Source organism: Chiroxiphia lanceolata, chromosome 3 (genome assembly GCF_009829145.1).
Source record: "Chiroxiphia lanceolata isolate bChiLan1 chromosome 3, bChiLan1.pri, whole genome shotgun sequence".
In the NCBI taxonomy this organism is placed as follows: Eukaryota; Metazoa; Chordata; class Aves; order Passeriformes; family Pipridae; genus Chiroxiphia; species Chiroxiphia lanceolata.
Genome location: NC_045639.1, coordinates 91,691,097 through 91,712,662, shown reverse-complemented (window position 1 = coordinate 91,712,662; position 21,566 = coordinate 91,691,097). Strand labels below are relative to the sequence as shown.

At 38.0% G+C, this 21,566-nt stretch overlaps 1 protein-coding gene across 31 annotated transcripts in view; it reads right to left on the bottom strand.

Moving 5' to 3' along the window:
- The window catches only part of DST (dystonin), a 306,991-nt gene that overhangs the window by 99,185 nt on the left and 186,240 nt on the right, over positions 1–21,566 (bottom strand). For 26 of the 31 annotated variants that reach the window (XM_032682528.1, XM_032682533.1, XM_032682525.1 and 23 more), the window contains 10 exons: positions 15,221–20,800; positions 14,859–15,005; positions 14,488–14,703; positions 14,153–14,299; positions 12,937–13,170; positions 11,440–11,592; positions 9,201–9,434; positions 7,574–7,855; positions 3,448–3,993; positions 865–1,041 (listed from right to left, as the gene is read on the bottom strand). In XM_032682528.1, coding sequence (XP_032538419.1) covers positions 865–1,041; positions 3,448–3,993; positions 7,574–7,855; positions 9,201–9,434; positions 11,440–11,592; positions 12,937–13,170; positions 14,153–14,299; positions 14,488–14,703; positions 14,859–15,005; positions 15,221–20,800 — 7,716 coding nt within the window. The remainder of the gene's footprint in view (positions 1–864; positions 1,042–3,447; positions 3,994–7,573; positions 7,856–9,200; positions 9,435–11,439; positions 11,593–12,936; positions 13,171–14,152; positions 14,300–14,487; positions 14,704–14,858; positions 15,006–15,220; positions 20,801–21,566) is intronic. The other 5 variants (XM_032682548.1, XM_032682550.1, XM_032682549.1 and 2 more) reach the window with 1 other exon arrangement.

Below are 21,566 nucleotides of genomic sequence, written 5' to 3'. Positions count from 1 at the left end.
CATATCCAGCCTACACTGATACTCCACAGAACACAGATAAAACAGTGAGGAAATGCCGATCCAATAGCCTTGCTCACTGAAAAATAATCTTCAGTTTGTTTATATTATAGGTGATGGAATGTGTTTATGAAAATATGAGTCAGTTCAATGATGCCAGAGTGTATGAAACTTCATATAAATGACCTTATACTTGAGTTCCCAAAGCTTTCTCTAAATCTACACTTCATGCAGCTAACTGCAGTTTTACGTTCACAAGCTCTGTCACAAACTTTTTTTTGCCTCTGCTAGGATTTACATAAAGTCATGAGTTACATGCTCGGTGGGAAAAAATAAAAAATACTGTTTTTCTGTGCAGTGCAAATTATGTTATATTCACTCTCTGCAGGGTATATAACACTGGATGCAACTGAAGCAGGCAAATAGACTACTCACATCACACTGCTTATCTGGTATGATCCCCTTCATAATGAAGTAACACACAAATGTGAACAATAAAAATCAAGAGTCACAGACAACAACCAAATGGACTTCTCTATAAGGAACTCTATCCCAAGCCCTACTCCAGTAGCCAACTGTAATCACTAAATCCTATCTTATTCAAAAACTTTCCAGATTTTGCTAAGTGATATAAAACACATCTTGCTTTCACCACTGCTAATACCGTCTTGGTACCCCTTTTTCTTTTCAGTGCTTCTCAGGTATCACCCTGGACTGCCAAATTTCAGAATGAGAAAAGTTGCATGCCCACATGAAGGGCAAGAATTTGGTCTGCAGCCACTTGGATTATATTAGATTATCCTGTTTTTCAGACAAAAAGCAGTTCCTTTTAGGACAAAAGTTCTTTTGCTTTTTAAAGCTTTTCACCTTGGTTTCTTCAAGTTGTCTTTGGAGATTTTTGGGATCCACTGCAATTGGCTCTGATAGTTGTTTGTTCACAGCTATTTCAGAGGCCTGGAGACTTGACAAAAGTCCAGATGAGGCATCTTCATAATGCTGGTATTTATCCACCAGGTCTTTAAGGTTATTTCCAAGGATGCTACACTAAAAGAGTAGAAAACAAACAAGCAAATACCCAGGCATTAAACTGTGTGCTGCATTTCATACCAAAGTCATACATTCCTTCCTTCCTGAAATACTGCATGATTTTTCCTGCCATCATCCCACTGTCTACCTGATTTCTGAACTAAGACATGACAGCTGGACCGGCTATGCAGGTCTTCCCAGTTTGTGCTCCTGAAAGGTGATTTAGGATCAATTTACCGACACAGGTGGGAAACTGGAATCTAACCCATAGCACTAGAATAAGAAGAGCTTCAGGAATACTTTTTGGTTCACCAATGTAAAGATTCTTTATCAGCACTCTGATATCAATAATGTAGCCAGTGGAAACCACAAATTAAAAAAAAAATCAGGAGAGATATGTACATTCATTAAAATACAGACAGTGGAGTATTGCTTTCATAAATACTTTACCTGCATAGTGAATCCAAAGTGATATGGCTTGGTACTGTACATATGCTTTGTTTTGGTCACTTAAAAATCTCATCTGAACAAGATCCTATTAGTCCTATACATCAGCATGCCCCAAAATGTCTACAGCAAATTATCACATAAAAATGTCAGTGGAACTCTTTCAGACTTTCTGGAGATGGTTTCACAAGCAAAATATGATTGTATCAAGTCATAATATTTACAAACTGTTATATTAAATATTTATACTCTGAACCTTCCAGGCACTTTACTTTAATGTTTACATATGGTACTCGGTCTCCATCTGGTGGGCAGACATAGAACACATTCATTTACATAATGAGTTAACCAAGAACTGACTTTGAGATTTCTTCAACACATACGCCTATAAAATCATGTCTCACATATGTGCAAATGCATATATATATAAGGAAGAGCAATATAAGTATTTATGAAAAGCAAGAAGCTTTTACAAAAGGCAAAAAGGTTACTATAAATTCATTTACCACTTGGAAGATCTCACTAATTGTGGAAGATTTCACTTTTTAGAATTCTGTCCTTCAAGACTTGAAAAGTCTATTTTGCTCTGGATAATTACTGTCAAATATTTAAAGTATGTCTACTATAACTCTACTAAATCTATATATGGAAAGGACAGAATTTGGTAAGTTGACAAATACGAGACCAAAAATCAAGCTGCTGGTGTAGTGTTTTTATGTGCATAAAAAAAAGCTGTCTGAAAATTTTGCAATGAAATCTTTACATTCATACTCAAGACTAATCCAGTAAACCAACTGCAGAAAATCTAACAAGCTTTAGCTTCCCTGTTCATACAAGTTGAATGGGAAAATGAAAACAAGCTTTTGCAAATGAAGAGCTACCTTCACATACTGAGAAAACAAGTTTTACACTGTTTTTGTAATCAAGCAATCAAATCCATGTCTTTACAGAATTTATACTTCTGACCAAAAAAACCTTAAAGAGATAAAAATTTCCAGACAAATATGGCCACTGTTGCAGACCAACACAGTACCAGTGGACACTGAAGTTCTACTAAGGAATTTGAACCTATGATCTTAGAAAATTATGAAATAGCATGGTCAAAGGATACTGACAGCAACTCTCTCTTAAATGGTTCAATTAATAATTATTCCAAAAGTTCAAAATTCTGGAATATTTTCAATATTGAACAACAATGTGTTGGTTTTTTGAAAACAGCTGGAAATTTGGCATGTGAGACCAGTTGGTGATGTTTGTCTAATTCTACCAAACAGATTCCATACATGAACCTGGCACAGAGAGATAGATTATCTTCTCTCTTTAAGGTACATAGAGGATTTTGCATTGCTAATTACTCATTAGTTAGAGACTAATCTCAGATTGTTAAGGATAGAATGTTTACTTGGCAGAGCAGCAGAAAAGAATTTCTGTCTTCAAATGACTGTGTTCCTGCATGCCTAGAGCAGACAACAAAGGTCACATTGGGACAAACTACTTCAGGATACAAACCGATTTGAAATTTTGCATGCTAACCTTGGCATAGTTCCTCTCTTTCTGCACCCATTTTATTAATAGGAAGCCAAGTGAATAAGCAGCTGTAGGAAATATTGCAAGTAACATAAAGAAATGTTATCCATCTAAAAGTATTACAATTTCTTTCCACCCCAAAATGTTACTCAGACATCCTGTACTGCCACAAATTCAGAGTTTGTTAAAGGCTTGAAAGAACAATGAAGAAATCCGGTTCCATTTGTCCCTTATAACACGAAGTAGAAAATTTCATCCATTCAGACGTTAAATAGTCCAGCATTTGACTAAAGCAGATCTTCTAGAAAAGCATCTTGTTCTGTTATCTAACTTTGAGAAAAAAAAGAATTTACAACTTCCCACAGTGTTTGTTTCATCAGCTAACTCCTGGTGTACAAATTGCTAAATCAATTACAGTAGTCTTTCCTATTCAGTATAAATAAAACTTACTTTAGTATAGAGGGATTTGAAGCGATCTGAGGCACTATCCAGTTTATTTTGCACTTCAGTGTACGTTGCTGAAGTATCGATGCCATCTTTGTCAACCTTCACACCATCTCTTTTGCTACATGACCTTGCAGCATCTAAAACTCTTTGTCCAGAAATTGTAATATACCGTAAATCACCTTTGTGAGATATAACATCTTCTGAAAAACTCTTCTGCCTTTTCAGTTTGATCATAATACCACTGAAGTCAGAAGCCCCTGCCTCCAAATTGTCAAGTTCTTGTTCTGCCTGCTGCAGCCAGGTTTCAAATTCACTATAGTCTGCATCAAATTTCTCCAGTTCTTCTCTTAGAGAATGAGTCAATTTCATTTTCCGTTCTGATTCGGCTAAAGCAGTCTCATACTGAGCCTTCAGCTCTTTCATGTTCCTTTGCATCTTGTCTTTTTCTTCGGGGGAAAGGTAGTGCCCTTGTTTCTCCAGCAGTGCTTGAGCAGACTGAGTTGCTACTATGATAGCTTGCTGCTGTGAAATAATTTTCTCATGTTGAGCCTACAAGAAAAAGAAGAATAAACTATGACCAGCACCTTCTCAGATGGTTCCTTAGAAAAGGATATGCAAAACAGTCTATCAAAATGATAAAAGGCTTTTCTAATTTTCATATTATTTATTAAAAGCCCATGGTTTTTTCAGTAATTTAAGTCACTCCTGGTCATCATAATTCCATGCAGTTTCAAAATTTTTACACAACATTCAATGGTAATTTTTGCCAGACACACAAGCCATGACTAAATGGATGTCTTCAAATAATCACTGCAACTCAGCAATACCTGGATGTATATATAACACAAACATTTTACCCTATAGTTCTAAAAGACAGCATTGCGGAGCAAAACTAGACTTTATCAATCTCTTTAACCTTTTTCACTAATATAAATTATTTGCTTATTACTTAGCATTTATGGTAGTGTGCTCAGTGTAATATAAATTTTCCTGTTTCTCTGTCTCAAAATGGGATTTAACAAATACAGCATTCAAAGGTAGGTAACTTTTCAAATCAAAACTGTCCATTTCCTGTTACTTATATTGTAGCTACCATTACAGACAAGCAGACCAAAATGAGTGAAAGCATCAAACATAATATAGATACTTTCTCCTTACACTGAGTGAACAAACATTATTACCTGGGGTTTGAAATTTTGTTTTTCAAAATCAAGAGGAGTGATTCTTATCGATATAGTTAGTCACAAAGCAAGTCCTTCTGACATGCAAAATCAAGACAGAGTCTATGCATGTAAATTTTTCAATCTGATAAAAAACGTTAAGCCACAGAACAGTATGCCAAATAAAAACCATGATTCAAATATATTCTTTAAAAAAGTTCTTCATTCTTGAAGGTCTTCCATTCTCATGTAAAATAGAGATGAAAATAGACTGGGGTTTTTTTTCATGAGTACAGTGGGCAATTTTTCAGTAGGCACTAGGTGCAAAAAAGAACTGTCAAAAAAGTGGAAGCAAAAACATCATGTACGCAAAACAAAGTATCTTATTTTCTTAGGTTGCTTTGGGGGGTTTTGGTTGGGGTTTTTCTTTAATATGAAAGGAAATCCAAAATAGTATCAGCTATAAGCATAATAATTTTCAATAAAATGTCCATCAACCCACACCTAAATGTTCTGGGTATCTTGCAACAACCGGTGAAGTATGAATTGAATACTGCCCCCAATTTAGGAGAGGGGGGCAGTACATACAAGGCCATACAGCAGGTGAAAATCAGCAAGGCAGCTGGGGTTGATGGAATTCCACCTGAAATCTGGAAACATGGGGGCCTTGCACTCCAGGCTAAATTTCACAAGTTCGTACTACGCTGTTGGGAACTAGGTGAACTACCATCAGACCTTCAAGATGCAGTCATCATCACCTTGTATAAGAAGAAAGGAATTAAATCAGACTGTTCAAATTACTGGGGTATTACTCTGCTCTCCATTGCTGGCAAAATCCTGGCAAGAATACTCTTGAACAGACTAATACCTACTATAGCAGAAGGAATTCTACCTGAAAGCCAATGTGGTTTCAGAGCCAACAGGAGTACCACAGACATGGTATTTGTTCTCAGACAACTGCAAGAGAAGTGTAGGGAACAGAACAAAGGTCTCTATGTAACCTTTGTCGACCTCACCAAGGCTTTCGATACCGTGAGCAGAAAAGGTCTATGGCAGATTTTGGAACGTTTAGGTTGTCCCCCCAAGTTCCTTAAAATGATCATCTCACTTCATGAGGATCAGCGCGGCCAAGTCAGATATGGTGATACACGTTTTGAGCCCTTTCTAATAACTTATGGTGTGAAACAAGGTTGCGTTCTCGCACCAACCCTATTCACAGTCTTTTTCAGCATGATGCTCCAAAGGGCCACGGCAGACCTTGATGATCAGGACGGTATCTACATTCAATACCGTACTGATGGAAGCCTTTTCAACCAAAGGCTACTGAAGGCCCACACTAAGACCTTAAACCATCTTGTCCGGGAGCTGCTTTATGCTGATGACGCCGCCCTTGTTGCCCACACAGAAGCAGCTCTGCAGCATTTAACATCCTGCTTTGCAGACGCTGCTGAGCTCTTTGGGCTGGAAGTCAGCTTAAAGAAGACAGAAGTTCTCTATCAACCTGCACCTCAGGAAGTCTTCCATCATCCCCATATCACCATTGGCCAATCAGAGCTCAAATCAGTTCAGCAGTTTAATTACCTTGGTAGCCTCATCTCCTTGGACGGTAAGATTGACGGAGAGATAGAAAACAGGTTAGCAAAGGCATATAGTGCCTTTGGAAAGCTTCATAAAAGAGTTTGGTGAAATAAACACTTGAAGAAAAGTACAAAGATCAGTGTTTACAGAGCCATAGTGTTGTCTACTCTCTTATATGGATCTAAATCATGGGTCATCTACCACCACTGCCTGCGACTCCTAGAACACTTCCATCAACGCTGCCTCTGTACAATCCTAAACATCCACTGCTCAGATTATGTGACCAATACATCTGTTCTTGAACAAGCAGCAGTCACAAGTATTGAGGCCATGGTGCTGAGAACACAGCTGTGCTGGGCAGAGCACGTCTCAAGGATGAAGGACCACCGCCTCCCTAAGATCTTGCTTTATGGTGAATTTGCCACTGGCTGCCACATGAAAGGAGCCCCGAAGAGAAGATACAAGGACTCCCTGAAACAACATCTCAGCCTTGGCCATATTGATCAACATAACTGGTCTAACTCTGGCCTCAAATCGGGAGGTCTGGAGACACACCATCTATAACGCTGCTGATCCCTTTGAGAAAGCACGCAGGATCACTCTCAAGGAGAAAAGACAATGCAGAAAGAACCATGCCTTGCAGAATATACCACCTAAGGAGTCTTTCTGTTGTGCCTTTTGCAACCGGACGTGTCTATCTCGCATTGGCCTTTTTAGCCACCAATGCGCTTGTAACAAATGTGGGTAGAGCCCTTCCCAAATCTTCGTTCGCAAATCCTGGCCATGATGAAATATTCTGGGTTTCTCAACTGTAAGTCAACAAACACCAAAAAACTGAGCTCTTATTATTTTAAATGCTTCCTTACCTGGAAAATCTATTTTTAAAATGGTACGTTGTGATTTTATGTAACTCACCCTTCTGAAGCCTTCAAATACTGCTTCACCCATGTATTAAAGTTATGAGGAATGAAGATAGTAATTTCAGTAAACTACCATTTGCAACCACTGGCAATCAGTGTTTACAGGTGATTCCAGGGGGATGCATAATTTGGCTATCACAAAGATATTTGGAAAAGTCACATAAAGGGTATGAGTTCACATTGCTACTTTTTGCATTTTATTTACCTGCATTAATTTATCAAAATACAAAATAATAATAGACTTACCACAAAGATTCTTTACATTTAGCTGCAGGAAACAACTATAGTAACAGCAGAAAAGCTAACAAATGTGCAATACATTCTAACTACTGAAATTCCTACCACTATGTATCACAATCTTCCTAGTGTCTGTTCCAAAGCCCATGACAGATGAGATTGAATTCACTTATGTTGAATAAGAACTAATATGCTTAGCACTTAAATATTGAACACATCCAGTAAAAACAGTACCTTGACTTTCTGATACTGCTGGTTCAGGTTATCATCTGTGCTTTTTACTAGTCCATCCACCTGAGTTTCAATGTCTGGCTGCATTTCCAGCAGATTACCATTGACATCATCCTCCTCTCCTTCCAAAACTTTCACATCTCCTTCTTCAAAGTGTGTTCCATTCTGTTCTATAACTTTCTTAAATCTCCGGCCATGCTCCGCTTCCTTATCCACATTTGATAACCAATCCAAAAGATTTTCTATTGTGTTTTTGCTTTCTTCCAGCTGTTCTATGGCTGCAACCTACATTAAAATTTCACAGTTTCAGTTTAGAAATCTTCTTTAAGCATCATATCATATGCAAACAGACCATTTAAAATACATTAACATTAAAGAGAATTTTTGATTGACATAGAAGTTGTTGTTTTTTTAATAAGAAAATAAACTAGCAGTTCATTAGTTACCCAAATGAAATATGATTTAATCTCCCTACAGTTTATCAATATGTGTTGGGTTTGAGTGGCCAGGTTTTGGTATTGGGAGGGCTGCAGAGATTGCTTCTGTGAGAAGCTGCCAGAAGCTTCCCCCGTGTCTGACAGAGCCAATGCCAGCCAGATACAAGATGGGCCCATCACTTGCTAATGCTGAGCCCACCAGTGATGGTGGTAACAACTCTGGGATAACATAGTTAAGAAGGGTGTGTGAAAAACTGCAGCCTGAAGAGAGGGGTGAGAATATGTGAGAGGAACAACTCTGCAGACACTGAGATCAGTGAAGAAGGAGAGGGAGAAGGTGCCCCAGGAGCTGGAGCAGAAATTCCCCTGCAGCCCATCATGAAGACCATGGTGGGGCAGGCTGTCCCTCTGCAGCCTATGGAGGTCTACGGTGGAGCAGAGATCCACCTGCAGCCCATGGAGAACGCCATGCTGGAGTAGGTGGATGCCTGAAGGAGGCTGCGACCCCATGGGAAGTCCATGCTGGAGCAGGCTCCTGGCAGGATTTGTGACCCCGTGGGGGACCCACACTGGAGCAGTTCCTGAAGGACTGCAGCCCATGAAAGGTACCTACGTTGGAGCAGTTCTTGAAGAACTGCAGCCTGTGGGAAGGACTCATCTTGGAGAAGTTCATGAAGGACTGTCTCCCGTGGTACGGACCCCACAGTGGAGCATGGGAAAAGTGTGAAGAGTCCTTCCCCTGAGGAGGAAGGAGTGGCAGAGACAAGTCAGTGATGAACTGACTTAACCCACATTCTCCATCCCCCTGCACCAGTGGTGGGACTGAGGGAGAGAATTCTGGAGCTGAATCTAGGAATAAAGGAGGGTGGAGGGAAGGTATTTTTAAGATTTAGTTTTTATTTTGCATTATCCTATTCTGATTTGATTGGTAATAAATTAATTTCCCCAAGTCAAGCCTGTTTTGCCCATGACAGTAACTGGTGAGTGAGCTCTCCCTGCCCTTATCTCAACCCACAAGCCTTTCATTACATTTTCTCTCCCCTATCCAGCTGAGGAGGGAAGTGACGGAATGGCTTTGGTGAGCACATGGCATCCAGACAGGATAAACCCACCACACAAGGGTAAATTGCAAGACTAGTCCCACAAGACATGTAAAAAGTTTGAATAAAGGTATGAAGTGGTTGCCTAAAAACCTTTTCTGTTTCCTGCTTAATCGCTGTTGTCATAGCTTTATCAAGTTCTTTTTTGGATTCTTCTGCCTTCTGGCTAAGAAGCAAACACTTTGTCTTAGCTTCATTCAGTTTCTGTTCCAGAACAGTCTTGTCTTCTTGTGACAACTTTTCTCCATTCTCTTTCAAGAAGGTTTCAGTATTTTTCACAATCTCTGCCAGTGTCTGGGCACTTCTTCTCATGTCTTTTTGTATCTCCTTTGAGAAAAAAGAAAGCACATAGAAGTAAGTAAATTATTCACCAGATCCGTCCAATTAACTTTATTGGAACTCTCCCTTTTCTGGGGTAAGCACCATACTGGTCCTTTCTAACTTGGGAAAGTATATGATACATTACTAAACTGCAGATAGAATTATTAAATTTAAAGACATCAACATCTGACAATGTTCTTGCGGTTCAATTTTTTTTTTTTTTTTTAAATTCCAAGTCTGTTGGCTTACACTGTTATTCAGACTCAGGCCACTTTTTTTCCTTTCTTTAGAAGTTAAAATACTGTATTTCCATGATGGAGAAAAACATATGTCTTATGTTGTAGAAATCTGCTACATTGCAGTTAGTGAGTCTCCTTACAAATTCTTTCCATTACTATCCTAACAGAAAGCTGCTAAAAATAAAGCAACTGAATAAAAGTTAGAAAATTGTAGTTGTCTTTCCCAGTTGGAAGTTTTCCCATGCTTTTTTGTTTTGTTCAGGCCAGGAATGGCATAAGAATACTTTTATTTTAGTTTTAATCAATCATAATATTTTAGTCTCAGAAGAATGTTTGCATCCATTGAATTTCACAGAGGACAGATACTTAGTTTCAGTTTATCCAAAGCAGTTTTCCTAGTCTGCCTCCCAGTTATCTGAGAGGAGCTTTAATTATAACAATTTTGCTGTTGAGCACATTCACCCAGTTACTGAAACAATGACATTTTTTATCTTTATATGCAGTGTAACAATCTTGGAGCTGCAAGACAGAATATTTGATTCTCATTCTAGACTAAAGATTTTGCAGCAATTATGGAATAGAGTTAGGCATCTAAAACTGCAGCTCATTTTAACACTTCAGCAAGTATATTAGAAAGATTTTCCTGGGGACACTGTATCAAGACAAGATGCTCCTCTGACTAAGATCTCTGTGCTCCCTTTCAAACAGCTCACTGAGGAGGAAAGCTGACTTGACATATAAAAGACCTTTTTTAACATCTATTCCCTCTTAAGACACACTTTTTCAATGGCAACTATAAGAAACCAGACAGAAAATAACAACTCATCTGCTAGGCAGTCACAGATGATCGGGAAAAAAAAAAAGGCACCATATGCTGCATCAGTTCTTCACTCCCCTAGATAGTCCATTTAGGCCACAAATTCTTAAGACAGGTAAGAGATACCAGAGGGGTATGAATCTTTCCACTAACTATAAGAAAACTTTGACAAATTAGATGTATCACTTCGAAGAATAATAAAGCAAGGCAAGACGAACAAGGAAATTTCTGCCTTTATAGATTACTAAACCTGACTCGGAGTTCTACAGTATAGCCAACTACTACTAGGAGAGGGAGGAAGAAGAACACCAAGTCCTTCAGTTCTTTAACTATCACAAACTCAATATCAGTCAGGACATAGTCAAAGCTTATAGATGACTGGTAACAGCTGAAGAGCAAGGAAAGCAAGCAAACTGAAAGGGCTTTGTTACATGAGGATACCAAAGAGATTACAAGAAACACTAATAAAAACCAGAATTCAAACCAAAACAAGAGTGAGGCAATGGAAAGCCTCAGGCAAGAGAAAGCCTTGCAGCAAAATTTTTCAAAATACTATGAACAGGAATAAACACACCCTGATACCAGTTAAAAAGCTGGTTGAATTATTTTAGCATAACAAAACTTGTGATTTTATCACATTTGACAGGAACAATCTTAAACTAATATATTAACAAAATTCACGCCTGCTTCAAGAGTGCTTCCTTAAATGTGCAGCACATACTCTTTATTCTGGTGTCTCCTCATTTGGAAGTTTCTGTTCTCCCACTGGTACATACTGGAGTGTAGTCACGGGCAGCAGTTTAAATGCAAGCCACTAAGCCTTTACTTTCTGTAGGTCAAACAAATCTGTTTTATTCTCCTCTCACATGACAAGTCTTGTTACTCAACAAAAGAGTCTAGTCACTCTCCTCTGCACTCAGTCTTCTTTAACTTCTCTGACTAGAATTGTGCCTACCTCCTGTTTGGTCTGGCATTGTTCCAGCTCAGCCTTGCTGTCTCCAATAACAAGAGACTCTCGCTCTCCAATGAGTCGATTTTCAGTCTGCGTAAGCAAATCACAGATTTCCTGCAGTTTCTCTTTGCATTCCTGCTGCCGTTCAGCCACATCCTACATTAGAGCCAAGTACAATTGAACAATAAAACAAAAAATCCTCACTTCAGGAATCAAGAGACACACTAATAAGTATTAGAATATCTTTGAACATCAATATTGCAAAGCAATAATTTTAAAAGTATGCTGTAAACATGATAGCAGTGGTACAAAGAGCAAGATGAACATACAGAAGTTATGGATAAACCTCAAATATGTTGTAAGTAAAAGAGACCATGTTTGATGGAATTGCCCAATAGTAGTCTGGCCATGCACATATGTGAAGGATGAAATCTCCAAATGACAAGAGTGAAAATCCAGTTTCTTAACCACTTGGAACCTGTGATAAACACTATTAATTCTGAAAAAAGGACATCAAAACAGAGGTTAGTTGTGAATGTGAGTTAGCTCTTGTTGGTATGCAAAATATGTTACCTGAATAGAAACTGTGGACTTTTTAAGCAGTACAGTAGAACAAAACACGCAAGCTGATTATTGTTACAAAATCCTAGAAATCTTATCTGTGCCTTTCCTATACTCAATTTTATGCTTCTTTCACAAAATATAGTGGAAACAAATGTTCTTAGAATGGCAAAATAATACAAAGTCTACAGAATGCTAAGGCACTTTTCATTATGCATAAAATGGGGGCTGAGGTGGTGATTCTGAGTCTTAAGAGTGCTTCTGTAAGAGGAGATGTAGTTATGCTGCAGTATCTTATCAGCCTCCTTTTACCCTACAAAGGCTGCTTGCACTTGCCAACTGCATCCATGCCAGCTGAAGACATAACTGTTACAACTTGATTCAGAGCTTTCCCAGTGCCCATGCCTAGAACTGCAAATATCTTGGCTGATTTACTCATATGTTTGTCCCTCTAACCTGTCTCAGTCAAAACAAGCCATGGTAGCCAGGATTTTAACAAATCTGGTTCTTTAACTATAAAGATAAGCACACTACTATAAATATAAGCAGACAACCTGGCCAATTAAAGGAAAAGAAAATCAAGACAGAAGTGATAAGCAATGTTGTGATAGTAAATTCAGTGATTAATATAGCTCAGACCAATTACTGATATAGCTGCTAAAGAAACAACACTTGTGAGAAACCTCAAGTAAATTTCTCTCATGGCTACAAAGAGTAGACCCATGTCTCTCCATAATCTAATATGCTGTTTCTGTGACTATACCAAGAAAGGCAAAAATGATAATTCACCAAACTTGAGCAATACCAACTTTGTAGAACTACAAATGTATCTGTAGTAAAAAGGGAAAAGATAGGAATACACTCAATACTGCATGCTAGTATTCAAATTCCTCATCCATAGACAAAACACTTAATGCACATTTACACAGAAAAGCAAACCTTCTGAGCACCCAGCTCTTGCACTGCCTGTAACTGAGTCTCTAAACTTTCCACTTGAGTAGTTATTGCTTCCTGTGCTTCCTGAAAAGATTTCTGGGTGGTATTTAAGAGCCTCAGCAGCTGTTTGCTCTGACTAGGAGAAAGATCTTCAGCATGTTCAGAAATGAAAAACTGAACATCAAATGCAGTGGACTCCAGTTGCATTTTTTCACAGCTGAACTCTGCAGCATTGTTCTGTAAATGAAGTGAAGGGAATTACTAGCAATGAAGAAAAAAGTCAGTACAAATAAACCACAAGTATCCCTATCATCTTTTCTTAGCCCCTGTTCCAAAATGCTTTTGCTAGACAGTTTGGTCACAGTAAATCAAAACTCAGCTATGACATTAGAATTTGTGCATGGTTTCTCTCAGGACAGTCTGTTTTCAAGCAACAAATAATGTGATCTTGCACATCGCTATTTCTTTACTCTCTCATGGATGTCTCACAACTGACTGTCATTCAACTATGGAAGATTTATGACAAGTTAGGTGTAACATTTCAATGTTCCAGGTCTGAAGACCCAGAAATGTCAAAATATTTACTTGAAATCATTCTTATTTTTAAATTCACAAAGAGAAGTCCTATTCCTAGCAATGGGGCAAATTCTGCCAGTAGTTACATATTGTGGAACCCCTATGAGATTACCATGTATACCAGAACTTTATTAAAGCACATAAAAACAATTAAAATAAGTTTTATTCATATATACAGAGGTGTATGAATTACTAAAAATTTGATCTGATTTGTTTTTCATGATGATGAATTTATGGAGTGTGTAATGAAGGGACTTTTTATCCTAACTTGTGTTCTCACATATAATTGATTTGAAAGGTAATTAAATTTCAGTAAAGATTCTGAACCTTATGCATAAAGATCCAATCACTGAAATATTTGTATTATAAATTAGATTTCCAAAAGTTTCAGATTAACGAAAGTAAGCAGAATCAATAGCTTTCTCAGTAATCCTAACTTTATCAAATGTTTTTTGCAAGGGAAAATGCAAATCAACAAGATTTTATTACTGGATTATCAAGTAGTTGTTTCTTAAGTAATTACTTCTAGCCATCTGTTTAAGTGATAAAGATTAATGAGCCTGAATACAAAACCTAGCTAATAATTCATAGTAAGGACCAACATTTATCAGAAACACCAACACCTGCCATAAAGAATACTTACTTTAAATAGCTGTAAGCTTCTCTTCATCTCCTCTATATCATTAGTATTCATGGTGAAGTCATTCATTATTTTACTGTTCTCTGTGATCCAGTCTGAAAATCTCTGCAGTTTACTTAAAAGTTGCTCGTGTAATATTCCAAGCTTAGACTGGAAAGGGAAGTTGTATATTTATTTGGGCTCCTGGAGTCTAGTCACACTTTCTACCATATTGAATTGAATCGTACATGTATTTTTATACTAAGATGAAACAAAAGAAAGCAAAACCAAATTCCTTCATTTTAGCCCAATTACCTTGAAGAAAAGCAAGGTAAAAACATACATTGATAAAAACATACCCTTTCTGAGTCAACAGCATAGAGTATTTGTTTTGCTCGTTTCGAAGATGTATCACAGACCACCAAAAATGCTTCCTGTAAATAGTCATAGCTTATCTTTAGCTCTTTAAGTTTCTCTTCTGGAATATCTCTGTTACAAAACTTTAAGAATTCTTCGGTTAACTTCATGTCCTTTTTTAGGACAATTGCAAACGTAGCCAGTCCTGATTCAAATGACTATGAAAAGAACATATATAGAATGGATTAAGTTACTAAGAAAGACATTTTAATCTGAATTACATTAATTACATTTTAAGTCTCTTTTTGTTTAATCTAAGGGCTATTCCTAGCACCCATTACTGAAGTACAAGCATAAAGGACATATTACTTACCTCTAGCTGCTTCAGTTCATCTCTTAGTATTTCCAGGTTGTTACTAACAGGTTGCTGGTTATCTAGGTGGCTTTTCATATCTTGAAGCAATGCCAAATGTCCTTGTATTTTCTCTATTAACGTTAAACATTGCTGTATTCCATCAAACTGAAAATGAGTTTTAAAAATAAGAGAAGGTTTTCCAAACTGATAGAATTGAAAATTAGCAATAAAAGTCCTTGGGTTTATTATGATTAATTTTAAATTTATCATTTAATTTTTCAACCATTTTTCCAGTTCAATTATTCTTTCCAGTAATTGGAAGGATTCATGCAATTCCTTTAATATAGGACACTGAGAACATATCAGCTGTTGTTACTCACCATGCTAGTGTGGGCATCTTCCAGGACTGCTTCATTGGTTTTGAAAACAGACTCAGTAAAGTCTTTGGATGGGCTGTCTGTCTTCTCATGCTCCTGGTCACTTTTCCAAGCAACAGTTGCATTATCCGCCAATGTTTTCTCTTTAGCAATTTCTGATCCAAACTCTGATTGTTCTGTTGAGAAAAGAGTACAAAGTCCACCTACTTTTCCTTTATCCTCATGTTCTGTGGTGGTACCAGCAACCTGTGAGCTCATAAGGAAACCAATTATCAGCTCCTCTAACTTGCTTGCACTTTCATCTCCAGGTGAGATTTGAAAAATCTCCAGAAGTTCAGAAATAGTCGGCTTAGGAACAGGAGCTTTCACGTCTGTTTCATTCCTCCTTTTATCTACATCAGTCATCTTTTGCTTGCAGGATTCCTGCTTCAGAATATCATGAAGAAGATCAGGACTTCTGTAATCAGGCCAAAGCAATGAAGGAGCATCACTGTCCTTGGGCTCTGTACACGGTGTGGTAAACATTAATGCAGTTCTAACAGAACTGCTCGTTTGCTTGAGATTTGACCCACTAGACTTTTCACTCACAAGCTGGGTGCTTCCAACCATTGTGAGTAAATTTTGCATTAAACTTTTGGTATCAGAGTAACTTAAAGGTTCAGCTTCCTGCTTGCAGTAAGCACATCCCATTTTCAATTTCCTTTGTAACATATTCCGTAAGTCTTCCATTAGTGTGTCAGATATTTCTGGTGATTGTGAAATACCTTCCTTTACTTGAAAATCTTTGCAAGGTCCCGTTTCCTTTTGCAATGACTCCATGGACATTTGGTTTTTGAAACCATTTCCAAGGGACAAAGTCTCACTGGTCATGAAATTTTCTCCCTTTTTGTTTTTCAGCATCTCATATTCTTTCTGGGCACCATAATTCAAGTCAGCCCCTATGCTACTCAGAATTGCAGAAGAAACATCAGTGGTATGGGTAAGTCTCCCAGAAGATAGCACTTCACTTTCATCCCCTGATTCTCTGGCATCCTCAATATTTCCTAAAGCATCTGGTTTTATGGGGGAAATTTCACTGTCATTGCTGCTTCTGTGTTCTGAAGAGTCTTTAAGAACATTGGCAGTATTTTGACAGATAACTCTCCCTGTTTCTTTGGTTATGCTAATTTCCTTTGGTTTCACTGTATCAGTTGGGGGGAAAGAGTAAGCATTAAATTCACTTGAATGCATTTCTTCTGTATTTAGAAGTAAATCCTTTTCAATCTCTATACCTTTTTTCTCTCTTTCTGTGTCCTCAAAACAGGAGAATTCAGTTTTATCCAGTTCTGAATGGCCACCTTCTTTTATGCCTTTTGTATATTGTTTTAAAGAAGGAGGAATGTTAGCATTCCTAAATTCATCTGATCTTGCAACTTGAATGTCAAAGAAAGCTTGATCAACAGTTACTTTTTCTTTACTCGCAACAGAAGTTTCTCTATCAGCTTTAATTACTGATGCATCAAATATTTCCCCAAGGCTTTCCATCTGAATGGGACTTTTACTTAGTCCCATGATATCACATTCCTCTATAATATTTACTCTATTTTTACTTTCTGAAAGAATTTCCAAACCTCTTCCTATTTGACCATGCTTCCAGCTGGTGACTGGATCTACTGGGTCCCTAAGTGAGCTATCATTATCATCATTCATGTAACGCATATCTATAGGGAATTTATTGTCCATTTGGGATGAACTTTCCTTTAGTTGTTCCATATCATTTAATACTTTTTCCTCTGCAACTACTGCTCCTTTCTGTCTTTGCCCATGATTTGAATCTAACATTGGCACGGTACCGTTGTCTTTATTCGTGCTATCAGTAAAGCATTCTGAGAGAAGCAAATTTGACCAAGTACTTTCATCATTATCAGTAGCTTGCTTTGTTGTCAGGTAGGTTGTTACACTGACATCAGATTTCACAATACCATCAAAAAGCTGAGAACCTGGAACCTTAAGCCATGTTTCATTATTTTCTTCACTTGTAGAGAATGCCCATTTAGTGTCAAGGGTATTTTCCAACTGAATAGGCTCAGTAGTATCTTGTAAGATGTGTTTATTTTTGACATAAGTCCCATATTCATCTTCTGTTTCCTGCTGTCTGTCTTCTTCACTTGTACATGAAATATCAACATATCTTTCCTCAAAAGCATGTGACATTGATTCACATTTTCCTGAAGACAGATTTCCATTTTCATGGGTAGACTGGAATTGTGAAGTATATCCTGTCTTGTGGCCTAAAGAATAGCAACAGTCATCAATATTCTGATTACGTTCATTGCTTCTTTCTACATCTCCTAAGGAAATTAACAGCTGGTCACCTTTATCTACACACTGATGATGTGAATAAAAAATATCCATTTCATCTTCACTGTCAGAATCAGTGTCAGAGTCATCATAACTATCATAATCCTCCTCATAATCTTCCCCCTCCTGTGTACCTTCAGATTCATCCTCATAGGAATCACTTTCTGCTTTCATTTCAACTTGCTCATTTCTGTCTTGTACATCTGCTTCATACATCTCCTGTAAAGAACTTATGCCTCCCTCCTTTCTTCCTTCACTCTCCACAGTAACTGGTAACTCTTGCTCCTTCTCTCCAAAACTTCCTTTTCTTTCCCTTTCCTCCTTAGGGATTCTTTCCATGGCTTTGGCACTTGCAGAAGCTGTACTTATGCTCTCAGGTTGCCTTTTCCCATTTATATGGACATTCTCTTTAGCATTAGCTCCAAGTTCCTGAAAAGAGGTGGTCTCTTCTCTTAGGGCTATTAGACCACCTCCCTCCTCCAGAAAAACGAATGGAACTGATCTTCCAGCCAGTTCTGGCTCTGGTGTATCATCATCCCCCAACTTCAAGGTATCAAATCCCTTATCACCTTGAGAAGTGTCAGAGGAATCATCATCATCAATTTGAGGAGTGTTATAGACATCACTGTCATCATCATCAGCCTGAGGTGTTTCATAGGCGTCGTCATCATCCTCATCAAACTGAGAGCTGTCATCTTCAGAGGTTACCTCACCACACTCTTGCTGCAAGCAGGTACTTTCAAGCTGTGGAATGCCATCACTCCCATCTACTGATGAGTCAGAACTAGTGTAACATGGCACTAACCTGTGGAATGTAAGATCACTTTCTTCTACTGTCAGCCCTCGTGCAGCGCTGTTACTGTCCCCCATAGCTGGTCCATCGTGTATAACAGTATCGCCAACCAACAAAGGCCCGTGGTGCACGTCTCTGCTGCCTTCCAGACACAGTTTATTCTGAAAATCAATACAATCCTCCAATGATGGCCTTCTATGTACATAAAGATAGCCCTCTAGGGATGGTCTGTTAGGTACATCAGCATATTCCTGTAGAGGTTGCTCACTGTGTCCATTGTCTTCGAACTGTAGTGTGTCACCACATTGACAAACAAATTCTTCTGGAAGTCTATATACAGTGTCTGCACTGATGGATGAACGACTACTCTGAAAATCGTCTTTCTTGCTGTTATCCATTACCATTCTGCTACCATCAGCTTGCAATATGTGAGGCCTGTATTCTGTGCACCTTTCCAGCTCTCTCCAGGTTTTCTTATCTGACAAATCATCCACATTCAAGGAATTTTGTAGGCTTTTATCACTCCTGTTTTCATTACCCAGACTGTCACCCATATAAATCTCTTCCTTCCCTGTTTCTGAAATAAGACTTCGATTGAAGTCATTTGGAAGATACCCCTCAATACTTCCTGAATTCGCCTGCTGATTGTTATGCTTATACAGTTCTGTCCACTTAGAAACCTCCAAAAAACCTCTGAGTGCATTTCTGTTCATGGAATTTTGAGTGTTACTTACTACATTTCTGAGTTCTGCAGGGAGAGTTAACAACATCTCCTGTGTATATTCTGATTGCTCAGTGTCAATAGCATTGCAAACATCTGGTCCGCACTCATGGAGATCTTCTTGTGAAGGTATGTAATTCCCCAAATCACCAAACTGATTTAATTTCCTGCTTTTAGAAGCATTCTCAACACCCGAAAGGTCACCCTGAACACTGTCTGCTGACTTTAGGTTAATTCCTTTCGAGCTTACATATTTGTTACTTAACTCCATTTCTGACACACCAGCATTGTATGCAGCACCATCACCTTCCAGCAACATATTGATTGCTTCTTGCAGTTGTCCATCATACAACAAAAGTCTTCCTCCAGTGTTTGCATCCATATAACTATTTACCATCAGGTAAGATATGAATAGTTTCTTAGCTTGATCTAAATTATGACACACAGGGTCATCTGTGCCACAATCTTCATGTTCCTCCTCACAGTCATGAAATACAGATGGCAGAAATTCATATGTTGATAACCATTTTGCAGCATTTTTACAAGGGGACTTTAATTCTTCTACACTGGGCATTTTATCTGGTAAAGTCACATTGGTCAAAACAGATACAGTATTGCTATCTATGATCCCTGATTCTGCAGCCTTCTCAAGACTGATTATTTCACAAGTTTCTGGAATGTAAAGTGCAGCTATTCTCTTTCTATCATTCAGTATTTTGAATGCCAGCTCATTTGTTATCATATCTTGGTGCAAAGAAGTTGATACAGGGAATATTTCACCAGTGTGAGGCCAAATTAATCCCACAAAGCCCTTCTGTGCTTCCAATACCAGCAGGGCACTGGTAGATGATATTAAGTTGCATTGTACAGCTTCATCAACGGTCAACCGTTGCCCTGAATTTTGACAAAGGATTCCACCCGTCTGAACCTGATGTGTGAGGATCCCGCAAGCAGTGTCCTGATCTATCACCCCTTGTCTCACGGCCTCTTCCACAGTCATTCGTTTCCCTGAGTCAGGGTCAATGATACCTCCAGACATTAACTGAGCACCCAGCATCCTGAACATTGTTTCCCGATCAATGAGCCCTTCATGGGCTGCCCTCAAAATAGTTATCCTCCTTCCACATTTTAACACAATTCTACCTTTTTCTTGTGGTTTCACAGGTAGGAGTCTTAACCCTGTTTCTTCATGTATTATGCTTCTATGAATCATCTGTTCAAGGGAAATTTTCTCAGCACAGTTGGGGTCTATGAGATCTTTACATGTGTCTTGTCTTTCCAGGAGTTTTGCATATAATGTTGGAGAAATCAGGTTTCTCTGGAAAGCACTCTGAAAAGTCAGCTTGTCTCCAGTAGATGGCAAAATCAAATACCCACTTGAAAGCTGATTCTCAAGAATTTTAATAGCCAAAGGTTCTGAAATTAGACCTTGTTCTAAAACTGAAACAACTGGAATATTTGATAATGATGATTCTGAAATAAGCTTTTTTGCATTACTTAATTCCTGCAACTGCAATAGAATCTGCTCATCAATTAAGGCATGAGCTTTAGCTTCTTCCAAATCATAACACACTCCTAACTCTGGAGAAATGATTCCAGAAAAAATCAGCTGGTTCTCGAGCAATCTAATTCCAGTGTCATAGTCAAGAAAACCTCTTAAAATAGACTGAAAGACTGAAAAGACTTCTCCAGTAGTTTGATCAATGACACCAGCAATGACTTTATTCACCTAGAAAGGAATATAAAAGAGAAGATATCAATATTTTTGGACTATATATTTTAAATTTTCTTTTGATTTTGAATGCATGATAAGCAGAAAAACATGTACTTACCAGGCCTGGCGAAATGCTGTGAATGTTAGCAGCTCAAATGCGCAAGTGATCTATGTCAGTCACTCAATAGCACACGATGTGATAAAAGATTTAAAGTCAACATGCATCTGTGAATTGAAAACCTATGCTTTGCATACATACATAGGGTTAGTGAAAGATAATAGAAGATATGATCGCAGAGTGAGCAAATAGAACATATACCTGAAAGGCAAATTTTCATGCTATAAATGTCTTGTGAAAGGTTAGAATATTTGGAAACAGTATGTGATTCAACACAACCATGCTATTCATGTTTACAGCATACAGCACTTCTGTATATACACTCAACAATATGGAATCAGATACTCTAGCACCAAATATTGCATTTAGTTTGCATGAAAAGCATGAAGTCAGTTCCGCAACATTATCTGAACTCATTACACAGACACTGCCTGTATATGTATATGAGAACACTCCTTTGCAAGATAATTTTTGAGAACTCCATATTTAAAACTAATATCCATCAATAAATGTATTTGTAGTGCCTCAGAGCTAATCATGTTATGTGTTCCCATTTTCAAATGTAGAAAAATTTTAAGAAAAACTGAAAGTAGAGCTCTTCTAGGACATTTCTGAATTATATATGGGAGAGATTATCATGTTATTTTATGGTGTCATTTTTGC